Source organism: Grampus griseus (genome assembly GCF_964374135.1).
Source record: "Grampus griseus genome assembly, chromosome: 3".
Classification (NCBI taxonomy): Eukaryota; Metazoa; Chordata; class Mammalia; order Artiodactyla; family Delphinidae; genus Grampus; species Grampus griseus.
Genome location: NC_139019.1, coordinates 163123186 through 163144605, shown reverse-complemented (window position 1 = coordinate 163144605; position 21420 = coordinate 163123186). Strand labels below are relative to the sequence as shown.

Below are 21420 nucleotides of genomic sequence, written 5' to 3'. Positions count from 1 at the left end.
ACACAGACTGTGCACCATAAAAATCATCCTGCATCTTCTGTGTTGCCTTTGTTTTGGTTTGGTGCCAGTGTGTTTGTGTATGCATGCTTAAAAGTAAGTCTGAGGGGCTTCCCTGGTGGCTCAGTGGTTGAGAGTCCGCCTGCCGATGCAGGGGACACGGGTTCATGCCCCGGTCCGGGAAGATCCCACATGCTGCGGAGCGGCTGGGCCCGTGAGCCGTGGCCGCTGAGCCTGCGCGTCCGGAGCCTGTGCTCCGCGACGCGAAAGGCCACAGCAGTGAGAGGCCTGCGTACCAAAAAAAAAAAAAAAAGAGATTTTTCCCAGTAGATAATCCTCAACTCTTCAAATCTGATGCTGCAGGAAGATGCATCTCGCATAACTTGTAGCTTTGCCACAAGATACTGTTAGCCACTGTTTATTAAACTCTTAATGTGTTCCAAATGTTTATCCCTGAAACTCTTATAATAGTCTCATGTTTTAGATTTTATCACCTTGCTATTAGACAAAGATGGGTTTTGAGAGTGAGTGGCAGTTTAATGATCACCCCCATTGGGAAGAGCCCAGATTGAAACCCAGTTCTCCAGAACGTAGGTGTTAAGGTGTGTGCTCTAGTGTGTGGCCAGGGACAGAGCCCTGCACAGAAGGGCTGAGCGATGTGAGCAGATTCCCACTGTCTCCCTTTCGTGAGCAATGTGACAGGTGTCCCGAAGCGGAGCTCCATCTCCTTCTCAGTCAGTTGGGACAAAGTCCCAACCCTTCATCCTTCACCCACTGCTTCCCCCAAGCCCTGCTCGCGCCACCAAGCCTGGCTACTCCTCAAAGGCACTGAGCTTGCTCAGACCTCAGGGCCTTTGGCCAACCATTTCAAATCCTTTGCCTTTTTTTTTTTTTTTGCGGTACGCGGGCCTCTCACTGTTGGTGGCCTCTCCCGTTGCGGAGCACAGGCTCCGGATGCGCAGGCTCAGCGGCCATGGCTCACGGACCCAGCTGCTCCGCGGCATGTGGGATCTTCCCGGACCGGGACACGAACCCATATCCCCTGCATCGGCAGGCGGACTCTCAACCACTGCGCCACCACGGAAGACCCCTTTGCCCATTTTTTAACTGGGGTTTTTCTGTCTCACTGAGTTGCAAGAGGTCTTTGTAGATACTGGATACAAGTTAAATATTTTCTCCCAGTCTGTGGCTCCTTGTGTGCCAGTTACTATTATTGTTGTCACTATTAATTCATTACTGTTATTACTACTCTTATTATTAAGGGGTATGGGCCCAACCCTTAAGGGCCAGGCCCCCATGCTTTCAAGGAGCTTCTGGTTTTGGAGTGCAGGTAACTGATTCAAGGTGGTAACTGCATAAACTTTTTCACTGAGGGCAATAGGTCGCAATCAAGGGACAGCAAAGGTCAGAATTTTTTATTGGAAAGACCTCCGGGCAGAGCAGATGAACGGTTGTCCCCATTCCCCTACTGATCTTGGGCCCTGGAACCTCACACATGCGCACACGCGCGCTCAGAGACCACAGGCTCCTCCCGGCGGTGCCGGCTGCGCGCGCAGCCCCTAGACAGCCCAACCGCCACTTAACGGCCGTCCCCGCCCCGCTGCGCGCTCAAGTTCCCAGAAAGAGGCGGGGCCAGGAGTGCGCACCGCTGCCCATCTTGGGAGCGGGCCATTCCGGGGGCGGGGGAGGCGCGTGCGCAGAGGGCGCAAACAAGAAGGCGGGAAAAGACGGAATGGAGCGGCAGGGAGTACGCTGCGCTTGTTTCCATCGCGCGGGCGGCGGGAGGCGGGCTGACGGGCAGGGAATGGCAGCGATCTTGGGCTTCCCCGACGAACCAGAGCCCTGCCGTTTGTCTCCTGCCATCGCGGCCCCTCCTCGCCCGACTGGGCTCCGATTTCCTGACTGACCTACTGGGCCCTGACTAACCGACTGATTGTGTGACTGACGCACTGACAGCCCAGGCAGGACCGACTTCCACGCATGGCGAGTGGCAGGAGTAGGGTAGAGAGAGACTCAGACATCCACGCGCCTCACCCGTTTTTCTTCTTCTTTTCTCCTACCTCTGTTCCCTCCTTGAAGGCCTTGAGCCGACTCGCACACCAGTTAGCCCAGGCCCCCAGCACCCCATCCGGAGCACCTGTCCTCACCCCGGCCCCTTCAGGTCTCCCCACCTCAGTCCTCCTGTGCTCCAGGCACAGGATCCCCGCGGTCCTCGTGGTGCCCGTCCCAGCACCCCCCGTCTCTTCTGCGGGTCCCCAACATGCCGCATCGGCAGACAGAGGTGCCCAGGGTTGACGGGGCGGGAGCAGGGGGATCTGACTGCTTCTCGCCCTCCTTCGACCTCTCAAGCGCTGGCCGTGCTCACAGGTGGACATGCCCCAGACAGAGTGCAAGGACCAGGAGCCACAGCTGTTGGGAGAGAGCCAGGAGCAGCAGCAAGGCGAGGAGAGCCGCGAAGAGGAGTCTGGTCGAGGGCCAGCTAGGTGAGGAAGAACCCGGCCCATCGAGTCCAAACAGACCCCTGAGTCCCTCTCATTCACCCTCTTCTTCCGCAAGACCCTACCAGTGTCTGCTCTTGTCGCATTTGTTGCACATACTCGTCCAGCATCTCCCGTGTGCCTGGGATGGAAGTGCTGGGGACACAGCAGTGAGGTGACGTTCTAGGAGAACGTCTATAAACTTGGGAATATGCAGTAGTCAGGGGATGCTAAGTGCTCTGAGGAAAAAAATAGGGAGGGAGTGACAGGTGACCCGTTTATTTATTTATTTTTAAGTTGATAAAATACATTTTGTTTATTCTGATGCAAAGCCAGTCTAAATCAGCTAAGTCTAAATTATAAAATAAGCTTTTAACAACTAGGAAACAACTTTTATATATATATGCATTAGCCAGTCTAAATTAATCCAGCCAAGTATTGCTTTGAAGAGGCCCTTAGATACCTGGAGTTAATTTGAAAATGAAGAAAAAATTGCTTAAGAACATCATATAGCAGTTCCTGTTCAAGAGAGCTGTGTATTGGGGTGGCCAAAAAGTTTGTTCGAGTGTTCCATAAAATGGTCAGAAAAAACCCGAACGAACTTTTGGGCCAACCCAGTATGATGCCTGTGAACTCCCCTCCTCCCAAGAGGCTACAGCTACATATGGAAAAATTTCCTCTTATAAAAACCTAAAGGCTGGGTTTCCCTGGTGGCGCAGTGGTTGGGAGTCCGCCTGCCGATACAGGGGACACGGATTCGTGCCCCGGTCCGGGAAGATCCCACATGCCGCGGAGCGGCTGGGCGCGTGAGCCATGGCCGCTGAGCCTGCGCGTCCGGAGCCTGTGCTCCGCAACGGGAGAGGCCACAACAGTGAGAGGCCCGCGTACCGCAAAAAAACAAACAAACAAAAAACCTAAAGGCTGGCTGAGTAATAACTACACATTAGACAAATGAGAAGAAAATCACATCAAAGTGGGTAGGAAAGGCTAGGAAACAATCTCACCATATACCCTACCCCCAGTGCGGTGTCCCACAAGCAGGAGGGAACTCAGACCCTGGAGCTTCTCCCTGAGGACTGAAGGGTTCAAACCCACTCCTCAGGCATTTCAACTTTTTTTGAAGAGGTGAATTGTTGCACCTGAGACCATATGGCCTGCAAAGCAGAAGACTTCCTATCTGGCCCTTTATAGAAGTTTGTAGCCCTCTGGACTAAAAGGCTCCCTCTAGCTGCTGTGTAGAGAATAGATTATTGAGGGCGGGATTGGAAGCAGGGAGGCCAGTGATTAGGCAATTGGAATAATTTATGTGCAAGATGACCCTAACTTGACCCAGGGTGGATCCATGTAGGTGATGAGAAGTGGTCAGATTCTGGATAGATTTAAGAAGATAGAACTAACATAAACTGCTAGGGGATTCGATGTTGGAGTGAGAGAAAGAGTAGTGTCATGGATGACTTTAAAAAGACGTTGTTGTCTTGCACATTTATTCACCAAGTATTTATCAAGGGTCTTCTTTACCCAAACACTGTTTTAGATGCTAGGGATACAATAGTGAACAAATCAGAATTCCTGCTCTCTTGGAGCTGACTTTCTTTCACTTAGTAATACACACTTAGTAATTTACACAATGTACCCCAGTTTATTTATCTACTCGCCTATTGAAGGACATCTTGGTTGCTTCCAAGTTTTAGAATTATGAATAAAGTTGCTATAAACATTCATATGCAGGTTTTGTGTGGATGTAAATTTTCAGCTCCTTTGGGTAAATACCAAGGAGCACAATTGTTAGATCATATGGTAAGAGTATTTTTAGTTTCGTAAGAAACTACCAAAATGTCTTCCGAAGTGGCTGAACCATTTTACGTCCCTGTCTTCAATGAATGAGAGCTCCTGTTTCTCCACATCCTCACCAGCATTTTGTGTTGTCAGTGTCTTGGATTTTCCCCATTCTAACAGGCAGTAGTGGTATCGTTGTGTTGATTTGCAGCTTCTTTACGAAGTATGAAGTTGAACATCTTTTCATATGCTTGTTTGACATCTGTATATCTTTTTTGGTGAGGTATCTGTTCAGACCTTTTGCTTATTTTTAAATTGGATTTTTTGTTTTCTTATTGCTGAGTTTCAAGAGTTTTTTATATATTTTGGGTGTCAGTCCTTTATCTGATTTGTGTTTTGTAAAGATTTGCCCCCAATCTGAGACCTGTCTTTTCATTCTCTTAATGGTGTCTTTTGCAGAGTAGAAGTTTTAAATTTTAATAAAGTCCAACTAACCAATTTTTTCTTTTGATATTGTATCTAAGAAGTCACCACCAAACCCAAAGCCATCTAGATTTTCTCCTATGATATCTTCTAGGAGTTTTATAGTTTTGTATTTTAATTTAGGGATATCTATTTTGAGAAAAATTTTGTGAAACGTACAAGGTCTGTGTCCAACTTTACTTTTTTTGTATGTGGATGTCCAGTTGTTCCAACACCATTTGTTGAAAAGACTCTCCTTTCTCCACTGAATTTTCTTTGTTCCTTTGTCAAAGATAAGTTGACTATATATGTGTGGGTCTATTTCTGGGCTCTCTATTCTGTTCCATTGACCTATTTTCTATTCTTTCACCGGTACCACACTATCTGGATCGCTGCAGCTTTATAGTAAGTCTTGAAATCAAGTAGCATCAGTCTTCCAACTTCATTCTTCTTTAATATTGTGTTGGCTATCCTGGGTCTATTGCCAAGCTGCCTTTCTAAAAGGTAGATAATTTTTTTAAAAATGTGATTTCACTTGGTGGCAAGTGCTGTGAAGAAACAAAACAGAGAAGGAGCAACTAGAGTGACAGGGAGTTTAGAGTAGCTGGAGATCGCTAAGGAGGTCACATGAGGAGGAGCCAGCCAGGAGGTGCCCAGGACTCCAAACATTCCAGGCAGAGGGAGCTGCAAGTAGCAAGTCCCTGAGGCAGGAGCAGGCCGGGTGTGTTCACAAAACAGTGGGAAGGCCAGCATGTCAGTCATTGTGATTGGCAGCAGTGACACCCAGGGTACACTGACAGACATGCTCATACACGCCCAGTGCTTCCATCTGACAGGAAAGGCATATACTGAACAAGTACTGACACGGAGGAGCTCAGGTAGCTAGGAAAATGTTTCCCTTGTGGGCAGGGGAGTGAGTGCCAGAGGGGGACTCAGCACAGGCTAGGTTGCAGGGCATTTTGTCAGCTGTGGACTTGATCCTAAGGATTTTTTTTTTTTTTTGGTAACAGCTTTATTGAGATATAATTCATATACCATACACTTCACTTACTTAAAATGTACAATTCAATTGTTTTTAGTACACTCACAGAGCTCTGCAACCTTACCACAGTCAACTTTTTAACGTTTTCATTGCCCTGAAATAATCCTTTGACCCCTTAGCCATCACCTCCCAGTCCCTGCATCCTTCCCAGTCCCTGGCAACCACAACTCTACTTTCTGTCTCTACAGATTTGCCTCTGCTGGATATTTCATATAAGTAGAATCATACAATTATGTGGTCCTTTGTGACTGGCTTCTTTCACTGAGCATAATGTGTTCAGGGTTCATCCATGTTGTTGTAACATGTATCAGAACTTCATTCCTCTGTGTGGCTGAATAATATTCTATATTATGGATGTACCACGTTTTATTTATCCATTCGTCAGCTGATGGAAATTTGGGTTGTTTCTGCTCTTTGGCTCTTGTGAGTAATGCTGCTATGAACACCCGTGTACAAGTTTTCATTTCTCTTGGGTAGATACCTAGGTGGGGAATGGCTGGGTCATAGAAGTAACATGCTCAGGTTCCTGTTAAAAAAAGACACCGGCTGCTCTGTGAAGAATAGGTGGGAGGGGGCATGAGTGGAGCTGGGAGATAGGTGGGAGGCTTCTTCAGGGGTGGCATCTAGCAGGGCAGATGGAGAGAAGATGAGGGGGGTCATTTAGTGAGGCATGAGGAAGGTGATGAGCTGAGGATGTCTCCCAGCTGCAGTGTGCTGGAGCCAGCTCCTGCCCGCAAGAGCCAGTTCTACACATCACTTCCCAACCTGGCATTTAGCAACTTCATGTTAGTAGCTTGAAATTGGCTATAGTGGGAGTCTCCGCACCATGGAAACTGGCAGACACTACAAATCAAGGCTTCCCCTGCCACTCCTGCTCCCCGCTTTCTGGCTTGGGGCAGTTTCCAGCTGGCAGAAGCACAAGTTGTATTTTGCCCTTGTTGAGTCTGAGGTGACCAGAGAAATACACATGAATGCGTCCAAGATAGGGGTTGGACTTTCTGATGCAGAATTTGGGGCGGGGGGGGGCAGGGGCTGGAGATGGTGCTGCTTCAGTGAAGGAGCTCACCTGGGGATAGAATGAGGCTCAGGACAGGGCGCCTGAGGACTGCACCACGCACGAAGCCAGCTTCCTCTTGCCTCCCAGATTCCTCAGTTGTAAACCAGACCGCAGGGCGGAATGGTTTCCAGGTGTGTGCAGTCAATTGGAGACCAGAAAAAAAAAGAATAATTGAAGTAGTTTGATAACACCTTCCTGCAAATAGTATGTTTAGACTGGGATCTAAGTGGTGAGGAGACACAGACAATTGCGAATCATTGAGAGACTTCGAGGAGTTCCAAAAGAGCTTTGGGCTGAGAAGCAGATGGATTAGGACCAGTGCAAGGACCAGTTAATAGATCCAGCAGCAGACTCTCAGTGACGTGATTAAAATGTGAGCACATTTCAGGCGAGAAGAGCAGAGGGTGAAAGGAATGGGCTCCGCAGCTTCGATTCAAACCTTCCCCCTTCCTGGCTGTACTTCAGCAAAACATCGTTTCGCCCAAGCGCCAAAGATTCTGTTGTGTTCCTCCTTGAATGTTTGATGAGCTTTCCTCCCCTCCTGGGACTGCCGCCTGCGGTGGTCATAAGTGGCTGGCGGATTGTTTACTTGTGTATCTGTTAGAGGCCATGGAGGGAGGGCCCCACCAGCGGGTGGCTCTGGCTCACACGCCTGCCAATCACAGCTTTACCTGGAGCGAACAGATGGTCTCTTCGCTTAAACCCATTTCCTCCGCAGTTCCCGGGCCCCCTGCCAGCCTGAGCTCTTCTCGGGAACTAGGTCCTAATCCTCAAAGCCGAATTAGGTACTCCTTAGAAGGACAGACCGTCATAGATGAGCGGAGGGATGTGTTCACAGCCCCCATCCCGACCCCCTACTGCCCTACCCCGTGCACACGCGGCCTACTGTGTTGAGCTGACTTCCATTCCCTGGCTTCCATCCAGGGTTGGGCAACAGAGGCAGGCCCGGGAATGGGGGGAAGCCGGTGGAGAGGACATGGTGCATTTTGTTTATTAAAGTTAATTGGTGAATGCAGGCCCAGGGAAGCCTATGATTCATTAGCATCCTGATTATATGCAGCTGCTGAGTATTAGAAAAATGAAATGGAAAGGAATAAATCCCCAAAGGAGAGGTTGGGGAAAATCAAGAAGCTCTCTGCAGACATCTGATGCAGGCCTTTGTCCCATAACGAAATGTGAGTGAGCTGAATTCCACTGATTTTTCACCATTTGTGTAGCTGCCACGAAGACCAGTTCCAGCTTTATCCCTTGAACTTGAAAAAGGAGCAACTCTGAACAGTTAGCAGCTCAAGCAGGTTGTGAGCAATTACACAAAAAGAAGCACCTGGTTCTATCATTGATTTTAATTTCAGAATCCTATACTGTTGGGACAACAAAGCAACTTTGGGTGCAAAGTGGCTTAAGAGCAAGAATGTTACATCTGGCTCTGGCTCCAGCAGCAGTTCATTCATTTAGGTATTCGGCAAATAGTTGTGATGCCTTTGGCATGAAGGCAATGCAGCCCCTGCCCAGAGTGTGCATGGCGCCTGGGGGGAGTCTAGTGTACAAACTGGCAGTGTTGTGATTAGAAAGCAAAGGTGAGGTAAGGATGCTCCAAACGTTGCCTCGTGAAGTTGACAGAAAGGAAAAATCGTTTCGGGCAAAGGCTGATGAGTTTGGTGAAATTGTGGAAAGTTTCAAGTTGCTGGGAGTGGAGTCTGAAAAGAGAAGGTGGAGGCCAGGGCCCTGGAAAGCCTTGTGTGCTGTGCTAGGGAATTTACTTGCTTCTGCAGCTGATAGGGGCTCTTGTAGGCTGTGGAGCAGAAGTGGGACATCAGATTGCGGTTATAAGGTCACTAGGGCCCAGGTGAGAATGATAGGCATGGGGTTGTGAATGGTTGGGTGGCGAGGAGGGGATAGATTTGGGAGAAATTAAGGAGGTGGAAATGAAAGGATTCTGTGACAGGATTGGAAGGACAGAGAGAAGCCAGGCTCCAGGCTGACTGCTAAGTTTCTGGCTTGGGAACCAGGTGGCTTTTGGTGTCATTCAATGAAATGAGGAGGGAGGACAGCATTGGGCTGGTGTGCAGTTTTTTTTGCTGTTGTTTTTTTTGGCCGCACTGCTCTGCATGTGGGATCTTAGTTCCTCGACCAGGGATCCCCTGCATTGGAAGCGTGGAGTCTTTTTTTTTTTTTAAAATATATTTATTTATTTATGGCTGCATTGGGCTTTCTCTAGTTGCGGCGAGCAGGAGCTACTCTTCATTGCGGTGTGTGGGCTTCTCACTGTGGTGGTTTCTCTTGTTGCGGAGCACGGGCTCTAGGTGCGCGGGCTTCAGTAGTTGTAGCGCATGATCTTAGTTGCTCCATGGCATGTGGGATCTTCCCAGACCAGGGCTCGAACCCGTGTCCCCTGCATTGGCAGGCGGATTCTTAACCACTGCACCACCAGGGAAGTCCTGGAAGCATGAAGTCTTAACCACTGGACCGCCAGGGAAGTCCCTGGTGTGCAAATTTAGAGGAGTTTGAAATGCCTCTGGGACAGCCAAGTGGAATGGGCCTGGGGATAGTCAGGTACCTTGTTGGGAGCTCAGAAGTTTGGGAGAAGGCTTCCCTGGTGATGCAGTGGTTAAGAATCCGCCTGCCAATGTAGGGGACACGGGTTCGAGCCCTGGTCCGGAAGATCCCACACGCCGCAGAGCAATTAAGCCCGTGTGCCACAACTACTGAGCCTGCGCTCTACAGCCCGCAAGCCACAACTACTGAAGCCGGCATGCCAGAACTACTGAAGCCCATGCATCTAGAGCCTGTGCTCCGCAACAAGAGAAGCCACCACAGCGAGAAGCCTGCGCAATGCAACGAAGATGAGCCCCCGCTCACCGCAATTAGAGAAAGCCCACGTGCAGCAACGAAGACCCAACACAGCCAAAAATAAAATAAAATAAATAAATTTATTTTAAAAAAAAGAAGAAGTTTGGGAGACATGAAAGCATGGATGGTAATGAAAACCCTTGCTAGTCATTCATTCTTTTATTTGATGCACTTTTATTATTCTTCCCATGAGAGGTAGGTACCGGGGACAGCAAAACATTTTTAACAAGAATGCCCAGGGAGACTTTAGTTGGTCTGTTGTTTTCTAGCTGACATGAGGCTTTGCTATAAAATGTCTGCCTTAATCAGAGGCACGCTTTCTCATCTTGACAAATGCACTGAACACAAGTGTCTGGCTTTGGAGGCAGATGAACTTGCATGCTTTGTGTGAAGCCAGAGGAGGGAGGACTAGATCAGTATCCTTCACTCATTCAGCAAACAGTGGAGGACTTACTATGTGCTGGATGCTGGGAATGCAGAGATAAATGGGGAGATAAGGGTGTGAACAGTGACAAGCATAGGTCATAGGCGGCTTTGAGATGCCGTGGTCTGGGCTAGGTCTCACAGTCAGAGAGCAAATGCAAAGGCCCAGGGGCAAGGAAACTTCTGGTAAGGAATACACGAGGACAAGGACACAGCCAGTGTCTCAGGCCTGAGGACTTTTGTGTCAGTGAGAGCCTGGCTCTCATGCACCCAGGTTTCACTGTGCTTGCATCCTGGGCCAAAATGAAGAGCTCAGGCAGTCGGGGAGAAGTCAAAAAAATAGTTGTATGGAGGAAGCATCCAAAAATCAAGACGTGTTTTTCTAAGTAGCTGTGCCTGCCTTGCAGTCATGGCTGACTTTATGGTTGTGTGTGAATTGGTGTGTTGAGGAACTGCTGTGTTGGCACCTCTGAGTCAGCCATTCAGAGCTGGAAGCACCTCAGGGGGCGAGGAGGAAACAGAACTTTGGGGGAAGCAGGACACAGGCTGGGGGTCAGGCCAACTGGGCGCCACACCCAGCTCTGCACGGACTGGCTGGTGATCCTGAGAAAGTGACACAACCACGCTGAGCCTGTGTCCTCAGATATGAGGTAAAGATGATGGGGATAGACCCCAAAGCGTGGTTGTGAGGATGCAGCAAGATGAGGCATGTAGTTTAGCATGGTGCATGGCAGATAAAGCAAAGAAATGGCCAAAAAAAAAAAAAAAAAGCAACTTACCTTAAACATTTTAGCTTAATTTAAAACACCAATGGGTCTGCTGATCAGATTGCAACATTTTTCTTTTTTTTGCATAAACCTCATTCATAATGCATTACCCACAATTTCCACTTTTGTGTTTTTATAGCGGAGCAAAAACTTACAGGCCTTGACAAAGCGATCTGTATGCAGAATCCTAGATTTTTATGTTCTTGGTCCCAATATATAGCTGTCTCCCCCACACTTGATTTAATAGTTATGTTTTATTAGGGTCACCTTTATTCATTCCATTTAGCTTTATTAGACACCTGTCCCTTTTTCACATGTCACTAGCTAATATTTAATGAATATTTAACGATATTTAATGAATTGCATAATTATAGCCGTGTACAGTGTGGGACAAACATAACTAACTCTTTTGAGGGGTATTTTTTAAATTTTTATTTTTTAACATAACTACCTCTTTTTTTTAAATTTTATTTATTTATTTTTGGCTGTGTTGGGTCTTCGCTACTGCGCGCAGGCTTTCTCTAGTTGCGGTGAGTGGGGGCTACTCTTCGTTGCAGTGCACAGGCTTCTCATTGAGGTGGCTTCTCATTGCGGAGCAGGGGCTCTAGGCGTGCGGGCTTCAGTAGTTGTGGCACGCAGGCTCAGTAGTTGTGGCTCACGCACAGGCTCAGTAATTGTGGCACACGGGCTTAGTTGCTCCACGGCATGTGGGATCTTCCCCCACCAGGGCTCGAACCCGTGTCCCCTGCATTGGCAGGCGGATTCTTAACCACTGCGCCACCAGGGAAGCCCCCCATAACTACCTCTTGACAGGCCACCTTACCTGATGGGAGCAGAGACACGCAGGTACACTAGCCCCAGGTGGTCTGCATGCTCCTATGAGCATCACTAAGTAGGTTTAGAAAGGGATGGAAAGGGATTCAGCAGGCTAGTGACAGGAAGATCATCTAAGAAAGCATCTAAACTATTTTTAATATTATTGATGCTCATTTCAAAGCAGCAAGTTGGTGTAATAAAACGACTGTGGGCTTTGCAGTCAGGCAGATCTTCTTGTTCGGGAACCTTGGGCAGATTTTGTTTGTGCTCCTGGGTCTGTTTTCACAGTTATAAGATGGGATGCCATCCCTGCCTCTCAGGGGTGGGGTGGGGGTGTATGTGTGAATGAAATAAAAAGTGTCACCCACGAGAGACACACAACACAGGTTCTCCTCCCACCACAGAGCTAATTCAGATCAGCCACTGTCAACAGAGTTTGGCACTGATCTCAGTTTCCTATACTTTCAGAAGTCAGGTTTCTAGCCCCTCTAGTGCCACCTCCAGTGCCAACCGCCAGCTGATGATGCTGGAAGGGAAGTCAGGACCCTACTTCTCCTCTCTGGACTCGAGCATCGACATCCTGAAGAAGAGGGCCCAGGAGTTGATCGAAAATATCAACGAGAGCAGGCAGAAGGACCATGCCCTCATGACCAACTTCAGAGACAGCCTCAGGATCAAGGTGACGGATTTCCCCCTACATACTGCCAAGCCCCAGTGAAAGGGGAGGGGGTTCTTTATGTAAAAAGTGAAAGGGGAGGGAATGAACCACAGTTATGTTCCCAGCATGGTGCTAGGCAATTTGCATGCAGTACCTCATTTCACCCTTACAACAATCCTGCAAAGAGATTGGACCCATTTTGTAGATGGGAAAAGTAAGGTTTGGAAATAATTTGCCTAAGTGAGAGAACCAGGATAAGAAGCCAAGGTTCATCTGCACCCACAGCCCAGGCCCTTACTTCATGCCAGGACTAATGGCTGTGGCAGGAGGGCATTGAGGCATAACCTGCATTGTCACACCCATTTGTCCTCCAGAAGTTGAATGATTTGTGACAGGAGAGTGGAGGTCCCTGGACATGGCTGGGGCTTATGTCTAACAAAGCCTGATGTTATGTTCAGGTCTGGTGTTAATGGTTGTCCCCGCCGATGCTTCTTCAGAACGCGTAATGGGTCCTGTGAGCTGGACAGCTTGTGGATTCCACGTCATCTCTCAATGACAGGCTGACTTTTTTCCCTGCCCCCCACCATCCCTACCTACCTTGTACATAGAAAATTTAGAGAGTAGAGAAAAATATAACATAGCAGAAAAAATATAAAAACACCCTGATACCACCACCCAGAAGCCACTTTGTTGCACGTTTTCTTCCAGTCTCTGTTCTATGTACTTTCCTCCTAACCTGGTTGAGCTTATACTATATACATACTTTTGCAACTTGTTTTTTTTAAATATTTATTTTATTTTATTTATTTATTTTCCTTTTTTTTTTTTGGCTGCTTTGGGTCTTAGTCACGGCACACGGGATCTTTGCTGAGGCACGCGGGATCTTTTTCCTTACGGCACGCGGTCTGCTCAGGTTTCTCTCTAGTTGCGGCGCGCAGTCTTCTCTCTAGCTGTGGTGTGAGGGTTTTCCTCTCTCTAGCTGTGGTGTGTGGGCTCTGCGGCACACAGGCTCTCTAGTTGAGGTGTGGGAGCTCAATAGTTGTGGCACGCGGGCTTAGTTGCCGCACGGCATGTGGGATCTTAGTTCCCCGCCCGACCAGGGATTGGGCCCGCGTCCCCTGCACTGGAAGGCGGATTCTTTACCACTGGACCACCGGGGAATTCTCGCACCTTGCTTTTTAAAAAGAAAAACTTAACATATAGGCAATTTCACCTCCAGTCACAGGAGTTGTTTTTACCACTTTTATAAGATAAATTGCAGAAATCTTAAAGAGCCAGCTAGAACAAATGTCTTGTGATGCCTCTTGTTTGACTTTCCAAGAACATCTTATTCTTTCAAAGGTTTCAGACCTGACAGAGAAGCTAGAGGAGAGGATGTATCAGATTTATAATCACCACAACAAGATCATTCAGGAAAAGCTCCAAGAGTTCACCCAAAAAATGGCAAAAATCAGTCACCTGGAAACAGAGCTCAAAGAAGTGTGCCACAGCGTGGAGACCATGTACAAAGACCTGTGCGGCCAGCCTGAGGTAGGACTGAACTCACGCTTGCACATGGGTGCCGCCAGAGGAACGAGAGTTGTAGCAGCTAAGGTGAAAGTAAATGTCAACAGAGAACAAGGACATTAGCACCACCGGGCCCTAAACCCCACAGGGGCCACTATTACTGCAAAAGCCCTGGGGCTCTTGCCATTCCACTTGTGGCGCCGTGCTCCCCTGTAATGTGGGGAGTCCGAACTGAGAAGCTGGACCGTTATTTCCCACGCTGTGCGTCAGCTCTGTGGTGACAGAAAGGACAAAGTCCCCTCTGCCCTCAGCCCTGAGCCCTGGCAGTGCCTAACCGGGTTTATTTATTACAGCCGAGCCCAAAACTCAGGCATGGGTCACTCTGGGGCGGGGGAAATCCCCACCAGGTCCCAGCGCGCTTCACAGCCCCGACACATGTTCCTTTCTCCTGTGACTGAAATAACTTCTCGGTGGTTACAAGTAACTGTGGTCCAACACTGTGGGCTCAGACACGCAGACTCTTTATTATTCTCTCTTTCCCCCTCATTCTGCTCCAACGTCCAGCATAAGGCACTTACCCTAAGATGGGAGGGTCAGAGGGCGCAGAGTAAACTCTTGCTGTGTGGAGGGGGTAGTTTGCGTAGTCAGACACCAGGTGGGTCTCACAAGTTGCTTCCATGTCACTCTCCTTCCCTCTCCCTGCTCCCCTGTCAAAGGGAGCTTCTGTTCCAAGGTGAGTGGATTCTGTTCCCATCCACAGTTAAAACTGGATTGAGAAACTCAGTACAGACAGTCCCATCTTCTTTTTTAAGGAACACATTTGAATGACTTCAAAAGGGAAATTTTGATATTTAAAAATCAGCGTCTCTCACTTCCCACCAGAAGAAATGGCTCCATCTGCCACCTCCCTGACTAAGCTCAGAGCACAGTATCTCCCTGGGAAGGGGTTTGGTACCATCCGGGCTCGCAGGTGAAGTGGGTTCACTTGCTGGCTGTGAACGCCTGGATCCCTGTGATTGCCCTTCCGAGGATCAGAGCATGGATGTCATGAGTGCCTGGGCGAGATAAATGCAGAGTTGGTTTGGAGTCTTAACAGCTTACAACTTCCCTTTAAAGTCAATCTTCATGTCTCCCCACAGGCTACTACTTTGGAAGAAGAACAGACCCACAAAGACAGCGAATGCTGACAGCTGCCAGGAGAGCCCCCTTAGTGACAGCCACCAAGGGAAGGCTCAGAGGCCACCATTCTGGCCATGCCGAGAAAATTGTTTTTCAGAGTTCTGTAATGCATCTTGGCAAAAACCGACTGACCAACCAACCCAAAGCTCCTTGTGCCAGGCCCAAAACTGCAGCGAGTCCAGCCCCCACCATGGGCCAAGCTTTGGTGCTCCCCGATTCACCCGACCCCAACCCCAAACAGTTGATTAAACATTTGATTTTCAACCCAGCCATGCTTTCTTCCCACAGAGGTGGAAAGAGCTGATGAGCTCTGCAGAAATGGATCAGGCCCTTTCTCACAGGAGGAATGGGAAAGCAAACATCAGACAGTTAGTTGCCTGTCCCAGATGATCCCCCATCCTAGAGCCACCGCCCCACGCCCCACATTCCACATCCCATCCCACATCCACATGTCTAAGTAATACTTTACAGCCCACAGTGTTCTCATTTGCTCTTCCTCAGCTTCCAGAGGTGGAAGGCAGAGATTATGGCCTCCCTTTTATGGAGCAAAATAATTCTATTTTCTTCCTAAAGTGCAAATCTGACCCTGTCCCTCCCCTGCGTAAAACTATCTGAAGGTGCCCTCTGCTTGTCGTCTGGGTCATTGTCATGCCTGTAGAAACCCCCCACCCCCAGCCCTCCTTCTTGCTGTTTCTGGAATGTCCCATCCAGAATACCACATGGATACTATTTCACCATCTCTGCCCAGGGAGCTCCTACACCTCCCTCAAGGCTTAACATGGTCCCACTTTCTCCCTAAGAGATTGAGTGCCTGTTACAGCTCCCTCTAGTTCTGTGTGACTCACACTGGAATTGTACACCTCTTTTCTTTTTTTTTTTTGGCCGCACCACAGCTTGTGGGGTTTTAGTTCCCCAACCAGGGATTGAACCCAGGCCACCGCAGTGAAAAGGCCAAGTCCTAACCACTGGACCGCCAGGGAATTCCCCACATCTCTTTTTAATTATCTTTTTCTATGTCTGTCTTCCCATGAGGCAAGGGGTTCTGGGCCCCATGTGAGTCACAACTAGTTGTCAGGTGCAAACACCACAGCCTGCAAATGATTTACCTTTTCTCTTTTTTTCTCACATAAAATGGAGTGGTGATTCCTGTGTGTAGCTGCATTCTCACTCCCTTGCATCCACCAGCTCCCTGGGCATTAATGCCCCACTCTGGGAATGCCTGTGGAAGCCATAAGCAGGCTTGGGAACATCCCTCCCCTGGAGCATAATGGAGGAAAGGACTGGGAGGGTTTACTTCCACGGTCCCAGTATGGGCCACTCCAGATGAGGGACACAGGGTGGGACTTGCCCCAGGTCATGCTGCCGACTGGTGACAGCTGGGAGTAGGACTTGTGTCTGCTGTCCTCTTCCCCAGACGTGAGGCCACTGTGAACCCCACCCCAGGGATCCGGCCCCCACCTTCATAGGTGTTCACGGCCTCCAGGTTCATGGCATGCCGGATCACGTGATACTCATCAGAAATCCCATTCCCTCCCAGCATGTCTCGGGCTTGGCGGGCAATGTCCAGGGCCTTCCCACAGTTATTCCTCTTCAGCAGGGAGATCATTTCCGGGTTGGCCCTGGGAACAGCACAGACGTGTAACAAGCATTGGATAATAAAGAACTGACCCTGCTTTGGGCATCCAGGCATCCCTACACCCTGGACAAACCCAGCTGGGGAGGAGGGTTACCGTCACAGCAACAGACACAGCTCCTAATGAGGGAGAGGCAGGAAGGGATGGGTCCCAAGGGGCCACCAGGCAGGAAGGACCTCTCTCTCCAGGGCCAGCTGCCACCATGCCCAGAAGGGGCACTGGGTCCTCCCACCACAGCTGCCTCCCGCTTCCTCCCCAAACACACAGCCCCTACTTGTCTTGATCCTTCAAGCGGCCGAGCTGCAGGCAGGCATGAAGGCCCAGCGTGATCTCGGTGAGCATGTCCGCCAGCTTCTTCTGAATCAGTTGGTTCTTGGCCAGTGGGACACCAAACTGGATCCTATGTGGTCAGGGTCAGGGTAAGTACAAGGACGGCCCACTCCCCAGTCCTGTCCCAGGGCCTTCCCATGCTGCCTCAGCTCCCATGCAGCTCACTCTGGCCCTATTGTTGACTGAGCCCCTCACTGCTCAGAAGGACTTCCTCGGCCATTTCACAGAGCAAGGAACTTAGGTCTTGTGGGTGGGGGCCAGGGGTGGGGGGGGTAAGAGATGGAACCCAAGCCCCCACGCACCCCCCCAGGAGTTCTCACGGCAGCCCCTACACACCTGTCCAGGGTGTACTGCCGGGCCGTGTGCAAACAGAACTCAGCAGCTCCAAGCACACCCCAGGTGATGCCATAGCGGGCATTGTTTAGGCAGCCGAAGGGACCCTGCAGGGTTCAGAGGGGGCCTCAGCCCCACCAAGAGGAGATGAGAGGCCTGCGCAGAACTAACTTTTAAGTAGTGGGGGGGAGGCCCCCTCCCCAGATACCCAAGACATGCAGTCAGTGTAAACAAGGGGGACTCAGGGCAACTGTTTAAGTCACACGTGGCCCTGACACCAAAGCTCATGCACATAAGGTCTTGCTCACTGCTGGCTCACTCTTGGTTTGCATACAGTTCTACCCAGCCCAGGGTCTGGATTGGATACTCAGACCCGGGGTTGATGTAAGGAGACAGGAAGATGCACATGCATCAAAGGATTAAGCTCGTTCAGGCCTATAAGTACTGGGCAGAGCCAGCATAAGTGAGATGGTCACCAAAACGGGGCAGCTTCTACACATCAGTGAGCCAGGCAGAGCCCCTCCAAATCACTACTGTGTGAACTCCATGTGTGTCTGTTCCCCAGCTGGGTCTCTAGCGTGGTACCTGCCCAAGAAAAGAGAACCAGCAGGTGACCTGATGCCAGTTCCCAAGGTGGCTGCTGCTTACCGCCAGACCAGACGCCTTGGGCAGCACATTCTCCTCTGGCACTTCCACGTCGTCCATGATAATCATACCCGTGGCCGAGGCCCGCAGAGAAAACTTTCCCTCAATCTTGGGGGCCGAGAGGCCCCGCATCCCCTTCTCCAACAGGAAGCCCCGAATGCAACTATCTTCGCACCGAGCCCACACTACAAACAGGTCGGCCACAGGTGAGTTGGTGATCCTGGAGGCAGGACAGGCAGTGAGGCGTCTGGCCGTCACCCACTGCCCTTGCCCACCTGCCTGAGGCGCCCAGGCCCCTCACCAGGTCTTGGCCCCATTGAGGGTGTAGCTCCTGCCGGACGGGTTCTGGCGGGCTCTGGTCTCCATGCTGCCGGGGTCACTCCCATGGTTAGGCTCTGTGAGCCCAAAGCAGCCCAGGAGCTCCCCCTTGGCTGCAGGCATGAGACAGGGTCACGAGGCTGCCTCTCCCCCATTCATTTCCTCTACTGAAAATTGTCAGCCTCTCCGCTGAGCCAGGCCAAGGCAGGTCCAGCCCTGCCCTCACAGCACTCCCAGGTGGTGGGGGGACAGGTCTCACCCAGGCCATAGTCACGATGCCATGATGGGGTGAGGCCCAATAAAAGTCAGGAAAGGGTGGGCTAAACTGTCTTGAAGGGCAGTGAAAAGGAGTTAAGCAGGAAAAGGTGTGAAGAGCAGTCCTGGTAGAGGGACCAGGATGTGCAAAGGCCTAGTGGTACAACTGAGAATTCCAAGTAGTTGAGTGTGGCTGGGAAGGAGCAATCAAGGGAGTGGCCAGAGATGAGGTGGAAAGATCAGCAGAGGCCTGCTCACGTGGGGTTTTGTGGACCCGGTTAGGAAGTTAAGACTTTAAACTTTGGACTGGAATGGGGAGTACAGAAAGCAAATCACGGGGGCTATGATGGTGGTGAGGAAGGGGCAGAGTTAAGAGAGACCTAGGAAAAAAAAAAAAAAAGACTTAGGAGAATCAGATGTGGGGGTGAAGCCCAGGGTCTGGAAGGGGGCCTGAGTGGCCACTGGTAATATCCTTGGGGTGAGGACAGAAGGCAGGCCTGGGGATAGCCCTGCCCCTGAGTTTCAGACCATTGGGACTGGCCTCCTTCCACCAAGCTCCACAGGCAGCTGCTCACCCAGCCGGGGCAGGTACTTCTGTTGCTGCTCCTCGCTGCCGTACGCGTAGATGGGGTGCATGACAAGAGAGGACTGGACACTCATCGCTGACCTGTAGCCGCTGTCCACTCGCTCCAGCTCTCGGGCCAGGAGCCCATAGGCCACAGATGAGACTCCAGCACAGCCATACCCTGGTGGGTGGGGGGGAGGGGAGAAATAGGGCAATGGGGGACAAAGCCCTGCCCAGATGAGATCAGTGACTCCTGGGGCCCAAGAGACAGAGCTACATAGGGGCACCCAAGGAGAGGGTACCAAGCTGGCCCTTACTTGAGAGTTTCATCCCCACAGCCACTTCAGACAGAGGGATTAACAGCCTCTCTTTACAGACTGGGAAACTAGGCTCAAGGAAAGGAAGGGGCTTTTCAGGACACAGTGGGGGCTGCAGAGTGTGGAGAGAAATTTGTCCCTACCTTTGATGGTGGGGCCCAGCACACCCAGTTCCCCCATCTCTGAGATGATCTCCCGGTGAAAAACTGCAAAGGGACAGATGCCCAACTTCAGCCTTGGCCCACTGGAGCCCCAACCCAGGGCCAGAGGTGCCCTAAGGCCCAGCTAGAGCAGGCAGAGCTGGTGTGAATGGTGGAGAGTGTGGTTCAGGTGGCAACGGGAGCTCCAGGGTGCCCACCCGCCTGCCTGGGCACCTTCGTTGCGATTGGCCAGCAGGATGCGGGGCATGAGGCGCTCCTGGCAGTAGGTGCGGAAGGTGTCCCTGATGAGGACCTCATCTGCTGTCAGCTGCTCCTCCAGCAATAGTGGGTCCCTCCAGTCAAACTCGGGCCGCGAGGCTGGGCAGAGTTGGAGGAGGTGGGGCTCATCCCTGCCCACCCGATCACCACATCCTCCCCTCCCCAAGAATCATCAGCCCCATCCCTCAACCCCCATTTCGCTCCCAACAAATGTGGGCTGCAAACAGGACTGACAAAGTGGCCTTTCTCGGGGAAACTCACTGCCTCAGCGGCCCTGCCTCCCCGCCTGGGCAGCCCTCGGATTCCGGGACAGAGCCCATCCGGGACAGACAGACAGTTGGACAAGGGCCGCAGACGCACGGCGCGACAAGGGGTCCTTACACTTGGCTGATCGGCTCTGGGTCTTCCCGCCTTTTTCTGCAAACACAGGACGGGAAAATCACCCCAGGAAAGTCCCCAAGCCTCAAGTTTCTCCCTCCCCATCCCACCCCAGGTCCGGCACTGACCGGTCTGCGTCGCCGCCGAGCTCCATGAACGAAGGACTCGCAGGCTGGGTCCGCGGCTCAGTAGCCACCCATAGACGCCTCTCAGAGCCATGTGGGCAGCGAGCTGGCGAGCGGAACAACCAAGGCCGACCTGGAGGAATGGAGGCGTCTGAGCGGACTGGCTCCCCTGGCCCTTTGCGCCCTTGGCCCCTATAGCCAGTCCTTACCTGGAGACCCCGGGCTCACCGCACAGGCCACAGGGCTACTGACCAAGGCTTTTGACCTCCGGAGGGGGCGGGCTGGGAAGAGGCCAAATGGGGCTTGTCATTGGTTCGTTCTAGGACTCCGCTCTTTCAAGTCTCTGCCTTTTAAAGGGGCCACGGCAGCCCTGCAGGCGTAAGCAGGCGCGCCCAAACCAAGGCTCCTTAACCCCTTTAAGGGGCGGAAGAGGAAAGGGGCGGAAGGCGAGTGCGCCAACTCGATTGGCCAGCTGTATTCCTGCTCTGATTGGCCCTGGGAGGGAGCTCGGCCCACTCCTGGTGGTAGGGGGCGAGGGCAGAGTCTGTAGTTAAAGTAGGCAACTGAGGCACGAGAAAAATGAGTCCTAGTACCCAGGAGACCAGACCTCAAGGTCTCCTTTAATGGGGTACTCTGTGTGGGAGGAGGAGGTGGGCTCTGGTGGGCGATCTCAGCCCAAGCTGTCTGCCAGTCTGTCCCAGGAAGCTTGCTAGCCACACGTGACTGTGACTTGGTGTGATTCCCTATGCTTTGTGATTCTGTGCGGTTGATTGAGTGACTGTGTATCTATATGTGAATGGGGCTGACTGCTTCTGTGACGTTGTGGGGCTGTTGATTATGGGTGGTTGTGTGCCTGTGTAACTGTGACTGTCTGTGTGGCTGAATGTCTTTGTGGTTTCTTGTCTAATTGTAAGCTCGTGTAATGGTATTCTGTGTGATCGTGTGTTTTTGTGGTACTGTGTGCATGACTCTTTTTTTTAATAATTTTTTCAGGGATACTGATTTTAATTTTTTGTTTTATTGTATTTATTTATTTTTGGCTGTGTTGGGTCTTCATTGCTGCGTGAGGGCTTTTCTCTGGTTGCGGCGAG

At 50.8% G+C, this 21420-nt stretch overlaps 2 protein-coding genes across 3 annotated transcripts; one reads left to right on the top strand and one right to left on the bottom strand.

The window, feature by feature from the left end:
• The first annotated feature begins 1707 nt into the window (after positions 1-1707).
• Positions 1708-16427, top strand: SYCE2 (synaptonemal complex central element protein 2). 2 transcript variants are annotated; one of them, XM_082650088.1, is made up of 5 exons: positions 1708-1744; positions 2347-2480; positions 12136-12346; positions 13667-13855; positions 14971-16427. In XM_082650088.1, the coding sequence occupies exons 1-5, from the start codon at positions 1730-1732 to the stop codon at positions 15016-15018; spliced, it is 597 nt and encodes a 198-aa protein (XP_082506214.1). In that variant the 5' UTR covers positions 1708-1729; the 3' UTR covers positions 15019-16427. The 2 variants fall into 2 exon arrangements, with proteins under 2 accessions (XP_082506214.1, XP_082506213.1); XM_082650087.1 differs by lacking the exon at positions 14971-16427 and having other exon boundaries at positions 13667-14221.
• Positions 14337-20608, bottom strand: GCDH (glutaryl-CoA dehydrogenase). Its single transcript, XM_082650086.1, has 12 exons — positions 20539-20608; positions 20333-20462; positions 20208-20243; positions 19782-19925; positions 19551-19613; positions 19101-19271; positions 18254-18383; positions 17956-18172; positions 17311-17414; positions 16919-17044; positions 16469-16629; positions 14337-14886 (listed from the first exon to the last, which is right to left on the bottom strand). Exons 2-12 carry the CDS (start codon positions 20421-20423, stop codon positions 14813-14815), a joined length of 1317 nt encoding a protein of 438 aa, XP_082506212.1. The 5' UTR covers positions 20424-20462; positions 20539-20608; the 3' UTR covers positions 14337-14812.
• Positions 20609-21420: the final 812 nt, after the last annotated feature.